This window comes from Pyxicephalus adspersus, chromosome 4 (assembly GCF_032062135.1).
Source record: "Pyxicephalus adspersus chromosome 4, UCB_Pads_2.0, whole genome shotgun sequence".
In the NCBI taxonomy this organism is placed as follows: domain Eukaryota; kingdom Metazoa; phylum Chordata; class Amphibia; order Anura; family Pyxicephalidae; genus Pyxicephalus; species Pyxicephalus adspersus.
The window spans coordinates 99300233-99321291 of record NC_092861.1 but is presented as its reverse complement, the minus strand read 5'-3'; the positions used below and the strand labels follow the sequence as shown (position 1 = coordinate 99321291).

The following is a 21059-nucleotide window of genomic DNA, read 5'->3' as shown; positions in this document are numbered from 1 at the left end:
TGTGCATGACCATCACCAGTGTGGAAAAAATGACTGTATGCACTCAGCAGATCTCCTAAACCATAGTAATTAACTATTGGGCAACTGTGCTTTGAATCAGATTATGCCATTCCCAAGGACTCCTGATGTCCAGCTGTCAATTCTGGCACTTAGCTTTTTTCATCTCAAAGGCAGACATAGGAAAACTCCACTGCTGTCAGTTCTGGCTCACCGCTTACTCCGTTCAATTGACAGCTTGACTTGTTTCACTGGAATTGCGTCTTCTGTTTCAATAGCACAATCAACCATTCGTTTATTGCTATGGTCTAAGATGTCTGGTGAGTGCATTCAGTCATTTCCACCCTGAGGATGGTGATGGGATCAGGGATATTTTATTCCATCTTTTTCAAGTGATAGCTGCATTTTCTGGACTTTTCTGAGTGTGACTCTGGTGATATAAATTTGCAACAGCACCTATATTTTATACTAAGAACACATGGGAGTAAGAAAGGGTTGGAACTCCTTTTGAAATTATTTACAGTTGAGTTCATCTCTGTTGACTAAATTGGTTACTAAATAAAGTGATCAGTGATTGAGGGGAATTCTCCCCTAATGGAGCCCAAACAATAATAAATAAAAAAACTTACCAGTTTTGGCTGGGGTTACACTTCCATGTCTTAATTTTTTAGTAGTTAGTTAGTTACTAAAAAAAAAGTGGCACAATAATGTAATACAACTTTTCATGAATTGTAAAGGTTCTTATAAAAGGTGAGAATGTGGAATTTGCTTCAGTCTGTAGTAATATCTCTGTTTTCATCACAGATGTCAGCAAATCTATTATTAATACACTTTCTAACATGGATTTGGATAAAATTAATCTTGAGTTGATTGAATTATTGCTGGAATGGATAATTGATGGAAACCACTCCTACCCACCAGGTTGGTAAATACCACGGAGCAGTTAAAGTGCATTTTTGCCTAGACATAAAGGACTTGAAACTATTTACTTTTTCTTTAAAGGCAGTAAAATAATGTTACCATCCCCTACCTCTCTAGATGCTTTAATGTGAAATGATTTGTTAAACCTTCTCCAGTATCACTTTAAAGGCTCTAGAATTTGGCTTCAATAGGTTTCTAATGGTTTGGCAGCACCTGTTGGCTATTTACATTACAGGGCTGGCAGCCTGCCAAAGTCTGTTTTTATAGCACACAGCAATGCCTATATCATATTCTTGGCAGGTAACATTACATTCAGATACCAAAGGGAATCCAAACATCTGTTAGAATGAAGTTTACATTTTTATAGATATCATGTATGTCATTCATCTTTTTTGTCCGTTGTCTAGTAAATAAGGGTGCTTATATTAATAGTGCTTTTGAAATGGTAAAATTACTGCATATTTACAGTTACCTTGTTGTTTACATATTTAAATATGCCTTATGCCTTAATTTATGTCCTGTTATTACCAAAATTTAGCCCAACACCACTTGAGAATGTCTCCGCAATTATTTTTTTTTTTAACCTTGTTTCTTTAGTGAAAAACATATTTTATTACTTACTTTAAAATCAAAATCAGACTTGGTTAGCAGAGGAGGATGGTAAGAGCTTCACTTTTGATTTCCTCATGCACCTGGGACTTACATGTCTCAAGTGCGCTTTCCCTACACACAGCGTGTGTGAACAAGCTCTTATAAGTCAAAGCAACATTGTTTTGCTGGGAAAGAAATAAGCCTATTACTGAAGAGAAGGACATAAAGGGGTGAAAAATTGTTCTGTAGACTAACAAGCAGTACTGGTGGTGCTGGTTGGGATTTTAGTGCAGAAAAAGGCAGTGTTGTTGAATCTAACAAGGTCAGGAACGTACCGAATTTTTGGAAGATAAATGGGTGTTTTTACAGCTTTTGTAAGAAAGAAATAAAATTGAGACCATGTACATTTATTGGAGAAATATACAGATTTTTTTTCTAAAAGGTGGCATGCACTTTAATGGTCTGACAAAGGTTTCCTTGTTAGGCTCGTTATGTGTTTCATTTTTTATTTCTTTTTAATATAGGTGCTGTTTTGGTATTTTTGCCTGGCATGGCAGAAATTAAATTATTATATGAACAACTCCAATCCAATGCCTTGTTTAGCAATCGACGCAGCAAGCGGTATGTTCATCTGCATACTAACGAGAGATTGTGTGCAAGATAAAAATACACATTTATTATTTCATCTGTTTTTTTTCTGCAGATGTGTGATCTACCCATTGCATTCATCTTTGTCAAATGAAGAGCAGCAGGCTGTATTTTTAAAACCATCACCAGGGGTTACCAAAATAATAATTTCCACCAATATTGCAGAAACTTCCATCACTATTGATGATATTATATATGTGATTGACTCAGGCAAAATGAGAGAGAAGAGGTAATAAAAATATTACATATCATTTTTAAGATTTCTAAGAAAATCAAGTGGAACTCCAGATTCAGGCTTTTATTATGTGCAAATGTAATAATTGTTATCATTAATGATATTATTAATAATACGTTATATACCATTATCTTCTTCCATAACTCAGTGCATATATACATAAAGGTAGAGCAATATAAATATACACTACTGATGTACACACAATGGACATGATTTAAAAAGGATCTCCAAGGCTGGAGAAGATACTCTTTTATCAGTGAACCTGGGTGATCCAGCAAACATAGCATGGATCTGGTCCAGGATTGAAAACATTTGCTAACAAATAGCAAGTGGTGTTTAAGAAATCAATTCCAGGTTTTCTGGATTACCCAGGTTCACTGATAAAAATGTATCTTCTCCAGCCTTGGAGAGCTTTAATAAATCAGACCCAATAAGACAAATTCTACACACTACTTGGTTACTCCCCTTATATGTCATACACAGAGGCAGTTCTTCACATGACTTGCCTGTCAATATTCCTGGTTATACTCTCTTTCGTTATGACAGAGTCAAGCGAAAGGGTGGTAGTGTCTGTCTGTGTGTCTGAGAAGTGATCTGAAAGTGAATGTGAAAGACAAAATTGCGGATGGAACAGGAGATGTTGAGGCATTATGGTTGGAGTTGAATGTGGGGATGCATAAAACACATTTAATTTGTGAAGTCTGCTATAGGCCCCCCAGTGCTAAGGAAGAAATAGAAAATCAACTACTAGCACAGATAGAAAAAGCAGCAAAAAGTGGAAGTATTTTAATCATGGGAAATTTCAACTACCCTGACATTGACTGGAGTAATGGCACTACAGGAACAGCAAAAGGGAGGAAATTTGTGAATTTAATACAAGATAATTTTATGGTACAGTTTATAGAAGCCCCAAAAAGAAATGATATTCTGCTGGGCCTAGTTCTTTCTAACAAAGCAGAGCTTATAACAAATGTGCATATAAAAGAGAATCTGGGTAGCAGTGACCATAATATGATTTCATTTAATGTAAGCTGTAAACAGGAAGCAAAAACAGGAAAGATAAAAACATTTAATTTTAAATGTTTTTCCATTATTAGAAAACATTTTCTATTATTAAGGGCGGCTGTCTGTGACTTGGATTGGGAGACTCAAAAAACACAGAACAGAAATTGGAATGTTTCAAGTCTGTTCTACAAAAGCACACTGAAAAATATATTCCAATGGGTAATAAGTTTAGGAGGCTAAAACTAAAACCTTTGTGATTCACAGCTGATGTTAAAAAAGCCATAAGGAACAAAAAAAAGGGCATTCCAAAAATATAAAAATGAAGGATCACCTTCATCATTTGTAACCTATAAAGAATATACCAAAGGATGTAAAAAGGAGATAAAATGTGCAAAACTTCAAAATGAAAGACAGATTGCAAAGAAAAGTAAGGCAAACACCCCAATTTTTTTAAATATAATATTAGCAAAAAGATCAGATTTGAGCATGTAGGCCCCTTAAAGTATGTCTCTGTGTTGGTAACTGGGGATAAAGAAATGTCGGATTTACCATACACTTTTTTTAGCTCTGTGTACACAAAGGAAAATGGCAGCGCTCAAGTCCAAATTCATAATAGCAATGAGTCACAATGGCTCAAAATTGATATGATTGAGAAACAGTTAGGCAAAATTAAGGTTGACAAAGCACCAGGACCTGATGGATTACATTCACGTATCCTGAAAGAGCTGAGCTCAGTTATTTCAAAGCCCTTATTTCTAATTTTTAGAGACTCTTTAGACACTAGTATGGTACCAATGAATTGGCGTAAGGCCAATGTGGTTCCTATCTTCAAAAAGGCAGCAAAGTCATTACCAGGTAACTACGTCCATAGTTGGAAAGGTCCTAGAGAGTTTTATAAAGAACCACATTGGGGAGTTTCTGCTGGAAAATAATATTATAAGTGATAGTCAGCAAAGCTTCAAGAAAGACTGAAGTTGTCAAACAAATTTACTCTCTTTTTATGAGGAAGTAAGTAAACAGGTAAACAGTGGAATAGCAGTTGCCCAATCTAGTGTACTTGGACTTTGCTAAAGCATTTGACACCGTACTCCACAGACGGTTAATAGGCAAGTTAGGGTCAATAGGTTTAGAAAAGTCAATCTGGTAATGGATAGAGAACTGGCTTAAAGACCGCATCCAGAGAGTTGTAATTAATGATTCATACTCTGAACGGTCTAAGGTTATTAGTGGTGTAACCCTAGGGTTCAGTGTTGGGCCCTTTACTGTTGAAAATCTTTATAAATGATATAGAGTTTGGGATTAAAAATAAAATTTCTGTGTTTGCAGATGACACCAAACTATGTAATGGAATTAAGTCCATACAGGATGTCTATAATCTACAAGCAGACTTGGATGTACTGTTTGATTGGGCAGCCAAGTTGCAAATTACATTTAAAATAGATAAATGTAAAGTTATGCACTTGGGGGTTAACAACATGCATGCTTCATACTGTCTAGGGGGAATACATTTGGGGCAGTCAGAAATGGAAAAGGATCTGGGGGTTATGGTAGATCATAGACTTAATAACAGCATGCAATGCCAAGCTGCAATATCTATTATTATTACACAGTGTTTATATAGCACCATCATATTACGCAGGGCTGTACAAAGTCGATAGTCATGTCGTTAACTGTCCCTCAAAGGAGCTCACAATCTAATGTCCCTACCATAGTCTTATGTCATTAATGTAGTCAAAGGTCAGTTTTTTTTTTTTTTTTAGAGGGGACGCCAATTAACCCTTCTGCATGTTTTTGGGATGTGGGAGGAAACCGGAGTACCCGGAGAAAACCCACGCAGACATGGGGAGAACCTGCAAACTCCACACATATAGTGTCCTGGCCGAGATTCGAACCTGGGACCTAGCGCTGCAAAGGCAAGAGTGCTACTTCTGAGCCACTGTGCTGCCCTATCTTAAGCTAGTAAAGTAATTTCTTAAAAGAGGGATTGACTGCAGAGATGGAGACATAATTCTGCCCCCATACAAAGCATTGGTCAGACCACATCTGGAATATGCAGTCCAGTTTTGGGCACTAGTTCACAAAAAGGACATTGTGAAACTGGAGGGAGTGCAGAGAAGGGCAACTAAACTAATAAAAGGAATGGAGGAGCTCATCTATGAGTAGAGATTAGCTGAACTGAATCTATTCTTGCTTGAGAAGGGACGTTTAAGGGGTGCGTTGATCCCCCTGTATAAACATATAAATGGTCCATATAGAGAACTCTCTTCCCAATTATTCACTTTTGAGATCATTACAAAGAACAAGAGGGCACTGTTGCTTCTGGAGGAAAAGGATAAGTAAGGGATTTTTCACTGTAAGGTCTGTGAAAATGTGGAATCAGCTCCCTCAGGAAGTAGTTTCAGCAAAAGCTGGATGCTTTTCTAAAAGCACAGAATATACCTGGGTATTAGGGATTTAAAGTAAAGATAACAGACACTGTTGATCCAGGGAACATCCTATTACCTCATGGAGTCAGGAAGGACATTTTTTCCCCTGGTAAAGCAAACTGTACCAACTATGTCTTATAGGGTTTTATATCTGTTATGTTTTTATTTCCCTAGTGGTTAAACTTGATGGACTTACGTCTTTTTTCAAACTAACCTACTATGTAACTATGTACTGTAACTATAGTGTTGTAAGTGTACAGAACAGTCATGGACACCATAGGAAAAAGAGCCCTGCCTTTTTGAGCATACAATTTTGATTGATTAGGAAAATATGTTAACAAGTTCCTCATTACACATTGACCCGAACAGTTAGTTGTTGGCATATTATCCATGGCTTTTTATGGAGCGAGTAATGCAATTATGTAAATTCCATTATGTAAATTTTAGAACCCTTCAAAAATACACTCCCCCATATTTTACATGCTAGGGATGAGATGTTAAAGTATACAGCTATAATTGGATACCAAGGTAAGATGTAGACTCATAGGGCAGAGAATATTATAGTTTATATAATATTATATAATATATATAATATATTATATAATATTATAGAGAATATGGGCAGTGGTGCCCAACCTTTTTTAATCTGGGGGCCGATGTTGACATTGAGAAAAAACCCGCTGGGCCCAATGCAAACAAGCAGTTAAAATGTATATTGAAAACTAGAATAGTTTTAATTTAAAATTAAATTGAAAGGTTTCTAATTACTGTAATGTACATGCACCAAATAAAAGAAATGAAAAATCAAGAATTTCTGCACTCAGCATTTGATGCTCATTTTATTAATGCAACATTTCATAACTGAAAGATACAAAACTAAGGCTATCATACAGTGCTGGCCAGTCATATATTGATCCCCACTCCCCATTCTTACCAAAGAGCAGAAACTACACCATATAATGCGTCCCGTCTGTTATGGGGGGTTGCTAATCTTTGTACCCCAAAATCTGTGCAATGGTTACTTCCAGAGAAATTATATTCATGTGACAGCCAAGAGGTACATGTTCTTACTACTACATCTTCAGATCTCTACATCTCCCCGTTCCTGGGAAATTTGGGCTCATAGGAGGTAAGTGGCCAGCTATGTATGACAGGTATAGTTTTCATATCTTATGATGTCACCGCAGTGACAACATTTTAAGGAGAGTTAGCCACAGGAGTCCCCCACTTGCAGTTACATTTCTCCTTACTCACAGAGAAATTGGAGTTCATAGACAGTAAGTATAAGATATAAGATAAGATAAGATATAAGGATAACTATATGGGACAGGGTAGCATGTTATGATCATGAGCATTTTCCTCTAGGCAGGGTTCTATGGCAGGAGAATGGTAACTGCTCCGCAATCTCACCAGCAGTCAGAACAGAGTCTTGATGTTTTGTGAACAAGCAAGTACAATGCAAGTACAGTACAAGCACAGAGCAAATTGACAGTACACTAATGCCCTTTGCCATGGATGTGGCTTTTGGTTGTCCCTAACATGCAAACTAAATTTAGGGACCCTGTTCTTGAACTAGCCCCCTTTAATGTGAAAACATCTCTGATTGGTATTAGGATTTTATGCTTGTAACCCTGTATCTGGCAACTTATGTTTAAGGGGGGAGGGGGAATTTGGTTTCGAAACAGCTCTCGGAGTCCCCTGTGTACCCTGAAAAATCCAGTATACACTCTGAGTAGGAGATATGAAGGTTTATACATGGGGATAATGACAGCAGCATGGACACAGACACAGCTCTCATGCTGCAGTTGCTGGGATTATCTCACAGTACACGGTGGGCAGGAAGCAGCCACATCTGATTGCCAGGTCTATGGTACACCCCCACTCTCATGGAGCTAAAACTGAGCATGCCCAGGAAGCTCCCTCTCCTGGCAGCACAATCTCATAGAGGAACATAAGAGATGCGCGTGCCATCTCCCCTGCAAAGCAACAGGCAGAGGGCCAGATCTGGCAGCTCCGCAGGTCGGATGGGTAGGTTGGGCACCCTTGTAATAGAGGTTTATACCTTATTTTCAAACTTGTAGCATACAGAAGAGGACATGGAAGGGGGACAATGTTTGTGATTTCAGGAAATGTACCTCTCAATTTTGGAAAATGTTCCTAACATGAAAAAGTGAAATAAATGCAGCCACTGCATCAAATGACTTAAACATACAGAGTTTCAGTTAGTTATAGCATCACGTTTTCCTTCCAGTTGTATTGGATTTTGTAATTGTGCAAATATGTTTAAATAGCCTTTAAAACTGTAGGACCTTTGCACTTGTCTTTCCTAGATATGACCCCTCAAAAAGTATGGAGAGCCTTGAGGAAACATGGGTATCTAAAGCTAATGCAATTCAAAGGAAAGGAAGAGCTGGCCGTGTGACTTCAGGTGTGTGCTTTCACCTGTTCACCAGCCACCACTATCACTATCATCTTTTGGAACAGCAGCCTCCAGAGATCCATCGTATTCCACTAGAGCAGCTTTGTTTAAGGTATATGCTATGTTTTAAATATGTGTACTTAAAAATCTGTGCTTTCTTTTGAACTTTTTGTTCTGAAAATGCTGAAATGTTTCACTGTCATAATAACAATTGTTCTAGATCATTGATCTACTTTGTTTTGTTGTTGAAAACAACATTTCAGGAGATCAAAGTGGCAGTAAGTTATAAAGGAAAATATAATGTGTGTATTGTTCCTTGTTATTTTATGGTTGTTTTAGAGTATAATAGCTCAAGCTATTTTTGAACTTTCAAGTGAAAAAGTCAAACTAACAACCACAATTCCTTTCAAAGTGTTATGTACATCTAATTATATTTTTATTCACTATTTAATATTTATTTATTTATTTATTCATTAATATATTTTATTAACCTCCTGGACGTTTCACTGATGTCTGGATTTCTGTACCAAAAGCAGTACAGTTTTTCATGAAATTTTTTTTTTTAAATTGTAGGCCTATAACTTACAGAAATATGTCCGAACACTGTGTCAGAGTGATTAGAAGGGGATACATTGACACAGAGTGATTTTTTAGTATTTTGTTCAGAATCTTTTTTTTCTAGGTTTTTCTCCTTCAAAATTGGGTGCGTCTTATAGGCCGGAGCGTCTTATAGTCCGAAAAATACGGTATATATAAAGATTTATTTGTATTGGACTCGATACAGCTTTTTTGTATTGAATCCAATACAAAGTCATTTGAATTTCCCGCATGCACCGACGTCACCCGGGAAACCCCGGAGATCATCACTGCACACGCTGGGAGAAGACAGAAGAGGACGGAGGTCTCCGGGGGAGCTGCGGGAGTGGTTTTTTTCAGTTGTAATCTGATTGTCATACAATGTTGTATGACAATCAGATTGCACTGTAACGCTTGTTTCTATTTTTAGCTACCCCGAACCTGGTATGGGGTAAATGTTTGTAGCAAGTTTTCTTACCCCGAACCAGGTTCGGGCTAACCGCCCAGCTCTACTCTTCACATCTGTAAGAAGTCAGGACAATGTATTTCTATGTATGTGCATGCGATGCAGTGGTGGAAAAAGCAACAGACTTCACCCCTGGGTAGGGCATACTAGGTTAGGGGAGTAAGTTTGCCATAATGTGCAAACTACAGCAAATACTCTGAGCCCTTATTTCCTATTTAATTTACATGCTTCTTTGTTTTATAAAAAAACATTTAAAAAGAGTGTTTTTTTTTTATCTTAGAATAAAGATTTTGGACATGTTTTCTGAGTGTCATCTGGATACAGTTTTGTGTCAGTTAATTGAACCCCCAAGAGTGGAATCAGTTCAAACCTCTAAGCTACGACTTCAGGATCTTGGGGCACTGACTAAGCAAGAAACTCTCACACCACTGGGTTATCATTTGGCTTCCCTGCCAGTAGATGTGAGGATCGGTAAACTAATGCTCTTTGGTGCCATCTTTTGCTGTCTCGACTCTGCTCTCACCATTGCTGCCAGCCTGGCTTTTAAGTCTCCTTTTGTAAGTTTTTTTTTTTTTTTAATTATATTCTTGTAAGCAATTTTAAATAGATTTAATATGGTGTGTAACACTATAGGTTGCATATTGCAGTAGTGATTTTTTTTTAGGGAAAAATGTGGAAAAGGGACAGTATTTGGTATTACTTTTTAGAAGAGAATTTAGGCTGATTGACATAACTGGGTGAAGGGTTTGCCATAAAAAACAGTATAGAATTTTATTAAAGATTTATACTCTACTGTGTATAGGTGTTGCAATTGCAGTTTCTGCCAGTATAATAAGACATCTCTGCACTGCTTCTTTATGCTTATATAGGCTGCAAAAGTACTATTTAGGTAAACAGATCATTTTAAGCAGACTGGAAGGCAAATCACTAAATCTACATACACGTGGAGTAGATATGTAGTAAAGGTGCCTGTACTGGCATACCACACAATAATATGAAAAGCATATGAAGTTTTATATTGGTATTGTATTAAGTAGATGTAAAGGCAACTGGTTTGGTAGTTGGAATATGCATTTACAGCTGTATGATATGGCCATTAAGCTTGTTAATAAGCTGAATAAGCTTGTTCACACAGGATGTGGTTAAACACACATCCATTTATTTTACGCATGTGTCTTTAAAGAATGCCATATAGATAACTGGGATAGAAAATGCTAGTAATCCAACCATATTTTCTCTCTAAAAATAACTAGATTTTTTTCATAAAGGTTGGGGAAGTCAGCAGAAATTAAGCAAAAACCATTACAAAATACCAATCAGGGACTTTTAAAGGAAATATTTCAACACAAATTTGAAAAAAGACATGTTTTATTGTAAATGTATACACATGTATTTACTAAAAATAAATCTCAATCATTGTTCATTGGTCTACTTCTTCAGTAACCAATTAGATCTACAAATTGCATACAATATTTATAATATAACGGCTCGACATGTTATTAAAAAAACTGCCATTTCACAAAGTACCAAATAAACACCATCACCATGACTGATGCTTAATTAAAATTACCACCGTGTTAAAGCAGACCTATCACCATAATTCTTACTTTAAATAGAAGGGTAGATAAAGTAAAAATGTGTTGTTTTTTTTTCTTTTCGATAAATGTCTTACATACATTTATGAATCCCAGGAGGCTTCGGGCTGCTCCTTCTCCTTCTGTGTGCGCAGAAGGAGCTTTTCAGTGTTGCGCAGTGAGATGGGCACTTCATTCATTGATATTTTATTGTTATATTGTGGAATGTGATTGTAATTGTTATTATTGGTATGGAATTTGTAGATATCAATTGGTTCCTGAAGAAATGGACCTAGTGTTCACGAAATGCATCGAACAATGATTGAGATTATTTTTTTATGTTTTTATGAATACATGTGTATATGTTTACAGTAAAAATAAAAAGTAAAAAAAAGTCTTTTTTTTTGGAATGTGGCATGGTTGATTTCTTGCTGTGAATTGTTACTGTTTATTTGATCAGAAATTAAGCAAATAAATGAATGACAATACATTTTGTCTATCTGTGTATTCACCTTGATTTGTGTTTAGGTGTGTCCCTGGGATAAAAAAGATGAAGCCAACAAGAAAAAGAAAGAATTTTCTGTAGCAAGTAGTGATCACTTGGCTCTACTTCAAGCATATAAGGTAAATGAAAAAAAATGTAATGTAAAATCCTAATATAGACAAGATGATAGTGATGAGAATATACAGTTAGGTCCATACATATTTGGACAGAGACAACTTTTTTTCTAATTTTGGTTCTGTACATTACCACAATAAACTTTAAATTAAACAACTCAGATGCAGTTGAACTGCAGACTTTGGGCTTTAATTCAGTGGGTTGAACAAAAAGATTGCATAAAAATGTGAGGAACTAAAGCCTTTTTTTAACACAGTCACATCATTTCAGGGGCTCAATAGTAATTGGACAAATTAAAAAGCTGAAAATAAAATGTTCATTTCTAATACTTGGTTGAAAACCCTTTGCTGGCAATGACAGCCTGTAGTCTTGAACTCATGGACATCACCAGATGCTGGGTTTCCTCCTTTTTTAAATCCTCTGCCAGGCCTTACTGCAGTGGCTTTCAGTTGCTGTTTGTGGGCCTTTCACTCCGAAGTTTAGTCTTCAACAAGTGAAATGCATGCTCAATTGGGGTCAGATCAGGTGACTGACTTGGCCATTGAAGAATATTCCACTTCTTTGCTTTAATAAACTCCTGGGTTGCTTTGACTGTATGTGTTGGGTCATTGTCCATCTGTGTTATGAAACACCTCCCAATCAATTTGACTACATTTAGCTGGATTTGAGCAGATATTATGTCTCTGAACACCTCAGAATTCATTCGGCTGCTTCTGTCCTGTGTCACATTATCGATAAACACCAGTGTCCCAGTGCCACTGGCAGCCATGCACCCCCTAGCCATCCCACTGCCTCCGCCATGTTTTACAGATGATGTGGTATGCTTTGGATCATGAGCTGTTCCACGCCTTCTCCATACTTTTTTCTTGCCATCATTCTGGTAAAGGTTGAATTTGGTTTCATTTGTCCAAAGAATGTTTTTCCAAAACTGTGCTGGCCTTTTTAGATGTTTTTGAGCAGTCCAAATTAGTCTTTTTATTCTTGAGAAATTCTCAAGAAATGGATTCTTGGAAATCGATACGCCTACCTCCTGGAGAGTGTTGTTCACTTGGTTGGCTGTTGTGAAGGGGTTTCTCTTCACCATGGAAATGATTCTGTGATCATCCACCACTGTTGTCTTCCGTGCACGTCGAGGTCTTTTGGCGTTGCTGAGATCACCAGTGCTTTGTTTCTCCTAATATTATAGCAACTTCCCGGATAGGTTTTTTCTGTTTTTGCAGCTTAAGGATGGCTTGTTTCACCAGCATGGAGAGCTCTTTTGACCGCATGTTGTATGTTCACAGCAAAATCTTCCACATACAAGCACCCCCCCCTCAAATAAACTCTTTTATTTGACCTTTTATCTGCCTAATTGATAATGACATGACAAAGGAATTGCCCACACCAGCCCATAAAATAGTCTTTGAGTAAAATGTCTAGTTATTTTTGGGCCCCTAAAATGAAGTGATTGTGAAAAAAAAAAAAAAAAAAGGCTTTAGTTCCTCACATTTTTATGCAATCTTTTTTTTCAACCCCCTGAATTAAAGCTAAAATGCTGCAGTTCAACTGCATCTGAGTTGCTTCATTTAAAATTTATTGTGTTAATGTACAGAACCAAAATAAGAGAAAAGTTGTCTCTGTCCAAATCTTTATGAACTTAACTGTAATTTATTATATAAAAACATGGAGCAAAAAAATGAATGTAATGCCTCCATTTTTACAGAATACTCATGTCTTGACAATCTTGTAAAGTATTGAAAACTTTAATGTTCAGTTAATTGTACTAAAATTCCTTTAAGAAAGTGTTGTCTCTTTTCTCTTAATTTCTGCATGATTAGAGCTGGAGCAATGCCATGAAGGATAACCCACGTGCCGGTTTCCAGTATTGCTGTGACAATTTTCTGTCCTCAAAAGTAATGCAGGTAGGTGGTTGTTACAATTAATAGTTTGTGTGTATGTTTAAAAATACACACATTTGCACCGTCAAGAGAAAAATCTAGTTTTCTTGAAGATCATTTGCAAAGTGTTTTATTTTACTTTTTTTTTTTTTTTTTTTCGGAAACACACACAATGCTTGCACATGTGTGCATCTGTTACAAGATTATTTGTTATGATTTCCTTTTTGTTAAAAAAAAAAGAATGGCATGTTGAAATCTCTTGTGTGTTTTATATCTGTGGTTAGAATAAAATTAATTTTAGAACCTGCTCAGGACCTAATTTTATTTATTATGTCCTGATACACAAAACCTTAAAATTGTAAAACTAGTGCTACAATATGTACTTAATATTATAAAACAATTCAAATAATTTAAATTAATTCACAGTAAATTAATATATAGTCTTGTAGGGATGTGTACATATGCAAACATTTTTAGTGCATGTGTTTTCACTGAAAATTAATTAAGCCCAATTAACTTTGCAAATAATTTTCAAGAAAAACACCAAAATTCACATTAATTTTCCATGGCTTATAGAGAGCATTTTATAGACACGGGGGGCCACTTATCAAATAAATTAGGGCAACAATTTGACACAATTCAGGCTGCCTTTTGTTTGGCAGCCTGTGTCAGGTTTAAAGTGTATTTGTGACTCCTGCATCTCCTGGGCAGCAAGGTGCTACAGATTTGAAGTTCTGAAACAGTTGTGTCACTGAAAAGGGGAAATAATTTTATTTTAAACAGCTGCATAATTAGATGATCGGGAATAGGTTTTATTCTGGTGTAGTACTAATTTAGAGCAGCTGAGGGTGAAATTTATGACTCGATGATGTTTATTTAATCAACCGTTAATCTGACATTCACTGAAATATCCCCTGGTGGAAAATTAATTATTGCCATTAAAACCCAAGACCTTGGAAGATTCTTTGTGTTTCAATGGCTGTAATAATTCTCCACCAGGGAATGTTTCGGGAAATGTCGGATTCATTGCTTTTTAAATAAACCCCTATCCAAACCTTGTAGTAAATCCATTGTACAATCAATCTTACTGTTATCATACCCTTGCTGTGCTACATAAATTTTAAATGTCTTCCAATGTATTATTACAAACATAGAAATAATAAAACACTTTGATAAATATTTTTACATCAAGCTGAATTCTTTTACACCTGAAAAATACAAATTATTTACATTCCCTTAATAAATACAGATAATATTTTTGGGGGGCTTTTCAAATTCTATAGGAAATAGCTAGTCTGAAAAGACAGTTCACAGAGCTGCTGTCCGATATTGGTTTTGTGCGGGAAGGTCTTCGAGCTAAAGATATTGAGAAGAGATGGGCACAGAATGGAGATGGAGTCATAGAAGCTACTGGGGAAGAGGTATGTAAATACAATAGGCCTCCTAAATCGTTTAATCTATTACGTGACATTGACAATTGTATTTTTAGGATTTGCTACTAACGTCCTACATATTTATGGGATAAAAATATAGAGAAGAGTTCCACATAGCCCAAAAAGAGCCACAGGTGTGTTAAGCATAGTCCACTATCCATGTACATTATATACTACACATTCTTTACCAAAATAAGCCAACATGTAATAAACCAGATGAATGCACAAATACAACATTCATATAACTAAATCAAAAACTGATATTGTAACAATTTCCAGTCTAGACTAATATGGTAGGATTAAAATCAAGTTATTTTAACCTGCAATTTTTTACCTATTGATAATCCACGGTCATTCAGCCACATAGACGTTCCATAGCAAGTTCCAGAAGACACCTCACATAAGGTTTTAGAAGTATGTATCAAGTGACATTCCGTCGATTGTGAAAGTTCATTATTATCTATTGGCAGTTTTATACTGAAAATTGAAAAGTGTGATTTTTAGTGTGTTTTATTGATCAGTAAAAGCCCTTTTTTACCATGAGGAAAAATTGGCTATTAATTTTTTTAATTTAAGTTCATGGACCATCTGCCCACTATTTGATTTACAACTAAAGACCATGATTAGATACTAGCAAACATAAGGCTAAATCATATAATTATGAACTAATTATACTTAATTTTGTTTGTGGATATTTTTTTTTTATGTACAGGTGAACATTAATGCAGAGAACACCAAGCTGATGTCAGCAATGTTATGTGCGGCATTGTATCCCAATGTGGTCCAGGTGGGTTCTTTATTTTAAACAAATATTATTCATTTATTCATGTAATTTATAAGCCTCTGGGGCTGAAATGAGTTTGAGAAGGGGGGCCTATATAATTTACACGTAGATTAACACTTAGTGCAATTGTATTGTTCAAGACTGGTCTTATTTTGGTTTTGAATAGCAGGTGTGGGCTAGCCTTAAGAAGTCAGTACATAAAAATGCATTACACATGTGCCTAAAGTATGGTCTTCACTTGTTTCATGTATTTTTCAAGTGTCACTGTGATCTTTCATTTTAGCAATGATAATTTACAGTTGGGGAAATAATCTTTTATTAGGTTTAAAATTGAGCATTTATGTATCCAAATATAGCAGATATGAATAGCTTAGGTGTCTGTTTTTATTTTTTCCCCAAAGTGCAAACAATTCTTTTACTGGTAATAATTGAAACACAACACGATTTTCTGTATTTGAAAATATCAATCTGACGAAAATATAACCTAGATAAAACCTAAATATAGTTTAATGAAAATTATAGTAAGTACTAAATTACATTGCATTAGGGTGTAATTAGGTTCCCTTTTCTCACAGAATGATTGGATGGGTATCTTTTTTTGGTATCACCATTTAGACAATATATCTAGTGGGTAATTATTGAGAGTTCTTAGGTAAAACTGATTATTAGACCATGTTAGATTAAAATGTTTCTTTGAGTCTCCCAAACCACAGATACATGAAGGGAAGGGGTTAGGGAGATGTTTCAAAAAATGAGAAGCAGAATCTGTCTTTATTTAGTAAGTGGAAAAACAAGGATTCCTTATCTGGCAAATAGAAAATGCCTGACGAAAAATTCAGTTCAGATTCTTGGACAATTTAAAGCAAGTCTATCCAGCAGATTTGTACTTTACATAAAAGGGTAGACAACCTTTTTATGTAAGGTAAACATTATTTAATATTTTTTTTTAGGTTTTTTTTTTTTAAAAAAAAGGAGCCTCCATTTCTTTCTTATCACTGTGAGGCTCCTGTGATACCCTCATCACCACGCTAATGCGCAGTGATATTTTTTTTCCCCCATACACAGCAGCTTTAAACAATTGCAAAATTTGGGGAAAAAATACATACAGGAAGTGTTTTTATTGGCATATTGTACAAATGTTGAAAAAAGATTTGGTTAAAAAAAATATGAGAAAAAAATGGCTGTGTTTTATCATTTTTTCTTTCTCAATAATTTGGCTGTATTTTTGTGCACAGCCTATGCGTTGCCTGGTTCAATGCATGTTAAAACACTAAGACTTATTCTGTTACCTAGTTGCCAAGTGTCAAACGAGCACACCAGTCACCAAAGTAACTAATATATGTTATAACAGACAAACTGCTGAACAATTTATAAATACACCCCTTCGTGTAGTGAATGAGGTAAGGCTCTGTTGACTTTAGCTATTTAATTATATGCAAGCAAAAAAGCATTGTTACTATAATAAACAATTACACATTACTATGTAAGTAACTTTTTTCCTAGCAAACTAAAGGAGGAGTACAGGTAGTCCCTGGGTCACATACGAGATAGGGACTGGAGGTTTCTTCCTAAGTTGAATTTGTATGCAAGTCAGAACAGGTAATTTATTTTAATAAATGCAGTTAAGACAGATGTTTGTCTCAACATATTATTAGGAAGCTCAGCTGTGTTTAGCAAAACATTTCTTCTGCAAGTCATGCAAACCGTCCCAATTTCCCTCTCTAGCCACCGTCCTGCACATGAGCAGCAGGGAAGCCCTGTTTATATCTAGGAGTCGTCCGTATGTCGGATGTCCTTAACCCAGGGACTACCTGTATAAAAAATCCTTCATCTTTTTAGGATTTATTAAGATTCTTATTATGATTTTATCTTACTAAGATATCAATAATTCAATTGTCCATGGCACATTATTCTAAAAGGCACGATCTTTGTCAGTGTGTTCAATAGCTTTCCCAGCTGCATAAAAAAATATTGAATAGAAGCTACATTGTGGAACACGTCAATTCCAAAATAATTTTTCAGTGCTCAATCCAGGAAAGAATCTACAAATGTATTTAAAGCAATCACCATCCCTGTTCAGAGCTCTAACAAATTGCTTTACATTACATTTTGAAATTTTCATATTCTTCTTTAAGTTTTGTTGAGTGACAAATTGGAATTGATGCATAGCAGTTTCCATTATGCAGTAAAACAGATTTCAAACTTCAAGGGAACTGTCTATGAAAAGCCGCCGGTCTTCTGCTCAGTATTCTGGTACTCCCATATGAGCTTGTAGTCCAGGGATGTTACAACAGTACACAAAATCTCCATCTCCATCACTAAATATATTAAAAAATCATTGGCATCAAGTGAAAAAAATTTTTTTGTTGAGCTGTGTAATATATGGGGGGCTGGGAACCAATGGGTATTATCCCCATGGCCTGGCTGGTATAACACAGCATAAGTCCCTACGAACCATACCATATGTCTTAAAGATATAGAAATCTGTTGTCAATGTCGGTAGAGCTGTGATGGTCCAGCCAAGAGATCCATACCTAATAAAGGCTGGAAGGGTGTCCCGCAAAATAGCAGTCCTTTATCCTAAAACCAAATTTATCAGTTACTCTATCACTACCAAAGTTTAAAAAGATTTTAGCTAGGCTGCTGCAATCGTTTGTCTTGCAGCAATAGAAACGAAGGATACCAATTTACGGAGTTTGCGTAGTGGGGAAATGGGTCGGTGCAAAAGGGCTTCCCTTGGGTTCCTCTGCAGAGGAACAGAACAGAACAAATAGTTGTACACCCTCATCGAGAACCGTTTAACTATGGGACACACCCCCCATATATGGAGGAAAGTGCCCTACACATCACAACCTCAGAAACTCTTTGGGGATCCCCAGGTACAAATTTGGACATTCACAATGGGGTCATATGCTAACGGAACAAAAAATTATATGCGTCTTCTTGAGCCAAAACATTGGGAGAGCACTTTGCTATTGCTTGCCATATCTAAACCCACTCCTCAAGGCTTCTTTTTCTCAGCCTGACCACCTAGCTTCCCCCTGGTCATCTATGCAGTCTCCCCAACACCACCAAAGTAGCCTGGGCAGTAGTCCAGGAAACATGGCATTACAACCCTGCTCCCCTTCTTCACTTGGGGGCCTATCATCTTCTGCCCTGCCTAACATGGATACCCAGGCTGCCAGGCCAGTTCACCTCAGCCATAGCACACCTCCTCATGTTCCGGCAGCAGTTCCTGCTGCATATGTTTATATCAACTCAATTCTACACACCTTGTCCACTAAAGCAAATATTGAAAATGTAGCAGCAAGATTGGAGGGCGCCATGAGGAGAGAATTATAGGAAATCCGCCAACACACCACTACTTTAGATACCACGGTGTCTACCCTAGAGCAAGGTCCAATGCCTTGGCTACCAGCTTACAAGTTATGGAAGACTCCCATAAAACGCTGCAAAGCTCTGTGTCCTCCCTTATGTTACAGGTTGAGGACCAAGAAAATTGCCAAAGACGCACTAACCTGTGCATTAACCCCCGTAGCATTTTAATTCTGTCCTTATTTCCATGCATTACATTTTTTTGCATGGAAATTTATTTTACATTGTAGGTCTATAATTCTTAGGCATAACTCACCAAAATATGTCCAATATTTAATAAATTTAATAAACTTTAAATAAAAAAACACAAAAATCTGTTAAAATAAAAAAATAGTGATACATGTAATATAACTGTACAGTATCATATAAAATATAAATATATATATCAAGATTTCTTTGTATTGGACTCAATACAGCTATTTTGTATTGAATCCAATACAAAATTGTTTGAATTTCCTGCCGCTTCTCCTGCCCGCACTGATGCATGCACCAAGGTCACCAGAAAACACCAGAGATTGTCTCTGCATTCGCTGGCTATAGATCAGAAGAAAAGGACGTGTCCCAAAGACCTGCGGGGACCAGCAGGACACCGGGGGACGACAACAGAACAAGGTAAGTGTTTTTTTAAAATCTTTTTAGTGACCTTGAGGGTGACTCGAGATTACCGCTTTTTGCATGGAAAATCCACCTTGAGTGACACTCAGGATTACTACTAGGGGGGTTAAGGGATTCCCGGAGGCCACTACAGGTCTTGATCTTAAAGCTACTGTGACGGCCATATTTAACCTTCTCCTTAAAAAACTGCCTACATCGCTGATTGAAATTGACCGGGTACATCGAACCCTGGGCCCTAGAATTTCGGACTCTGATTCACCTTGTGAAGTAGGCTGCAGAGTCCACTTCTACACTGTAAAGGAAGACATCCTTAGAAAAGCCTGGTTCCACGGTCCCCTAGATTTTGATGGAGCTCAGATCACTGTACTCCCAGACCTGGCTACCTCCACCTTGCAAGAGAAGATTGTTCTCCTTTTTTTCTTCTATTTTTTTTATTTTACCTCCTAGTCAACCGTTTCTAATAACCTCTTCACCTAGCAGACTGGGTACTGCTGTGACCATACCTACCTACAGGAATGTACGTATCTGCACTGTTTTCAATGTTAATATTGATGCTGCTATATTCTCTATGTTTTGTTTTGTTTTGGTGCCACTTGACACTTTACTCATGTCTTGATGGGGCAGAGCTGGGGTTCGACTCCATCCCGTTGCTGTGTCGTTTCACCTCCCCCAAGTATGATAGTCTTTACGTTTTTTGTTAGGGACAAGTGGCAGATCCATACCTTTAGTTGGGAGTTTTATACTCCCCTGCACCTCCCCTTTTACTGCCCACCCTTAGTGTTCTGCTCACCCCCCACCACGTGCTGAATTTTTCGCAATCTTGTTTACCGTGAGTAATGCTTGCTCTTTAGGTGGTATCGCTTAATTCTAATGGGCTTAACGAGTTCAGCTATATTCTCCAGAGAGCGCTCACTGAGTTCTCGGAGGGAGTGCTGATATTAGGTAGAGATTGTAATGTCTTTTTGGAAAAATTCCTGGGCACGTCCAGTAGTAGGGGCAGCTTCCCCTTGATTAAAAAGCTCCGCAAATTATTTTATGAATATCAATTATGTGATATCTAGCGAATACAACACCGGACAACCCGCAATTTCACCTTCTAGTCTAGTGTCCACCGTGTTTACTCCTAGAAAAACATGCTTTTTGTCCACCATACTGACTTGTCTAAATGCAAGAGCTCCCGTCGACACAATATTACTCTGTCGGACCATGCACCCATCGAATTAGACCTGAATTTTTCAGACTCCTCAGGAGGCGATAGATTTTGGCGCTTAAACAACGGTCTTTTAGCAGATCCCCTGGTCTGTGGGGACCTCACTTCACAATTGGCATTATAATTTGCGGAGAATATTATTCCAGACTCTCACCCCATCACAGTTAAGGCAGCACATAAACCATTTGTCAGGGGTGTCCTTATTAAACATGGCGCCCGTACTAAACGTGAAAGAGAAGCCCAATTAGTGAAGCTGCTACGGGTGATCCATGATCTTGAGTCAGTTCA

At 36.9% G+C, this 21059-nt stretch overlaps 1 protein-coding gene across 3 annotated transcripts in view; it reads left to right on the top strand.

Annotated features, from left to right (window-relative positions):
* Positions 1–21059, top strand: part of DHX57 (DExH-box helicase 57) — a 112425-nt gene that overhangs the window by 78136 nt on the left and 13230 nt on the right. For all 3 annotated transcript variants that reach the window (XM_072409133.1, XM_072409132.1, XM_072409134.1), the window contains exons 13-21: positions 802–918; positions 2034–2130; positions 2213–2386; positions 8154–8354; positions 9565–9841; positions 11387–11482; positions 13295–13378; positions 14638–14775; positions 15500–15574. In XM_072409133.1, the coding sequence (XP_072265234.1) occupies positions 802–918; positions 2034–2130; positions 2213–2386; positions 8154–8354; positions 9565–9841; positions 11387–11482; positions 13295–13378; positions 14638–14775; positions 15500–15574 (1259 nt within the window). The remainder of the gene's footprint in view (positions 1–801; positions 919–2033; positions 2131–2212; positions 2387–8153; positions 8355–9564; positions 9842–11386; positions 11483–13294; positions 13379–14637; positions 14776–15499; positions 15575–21059) is intronic.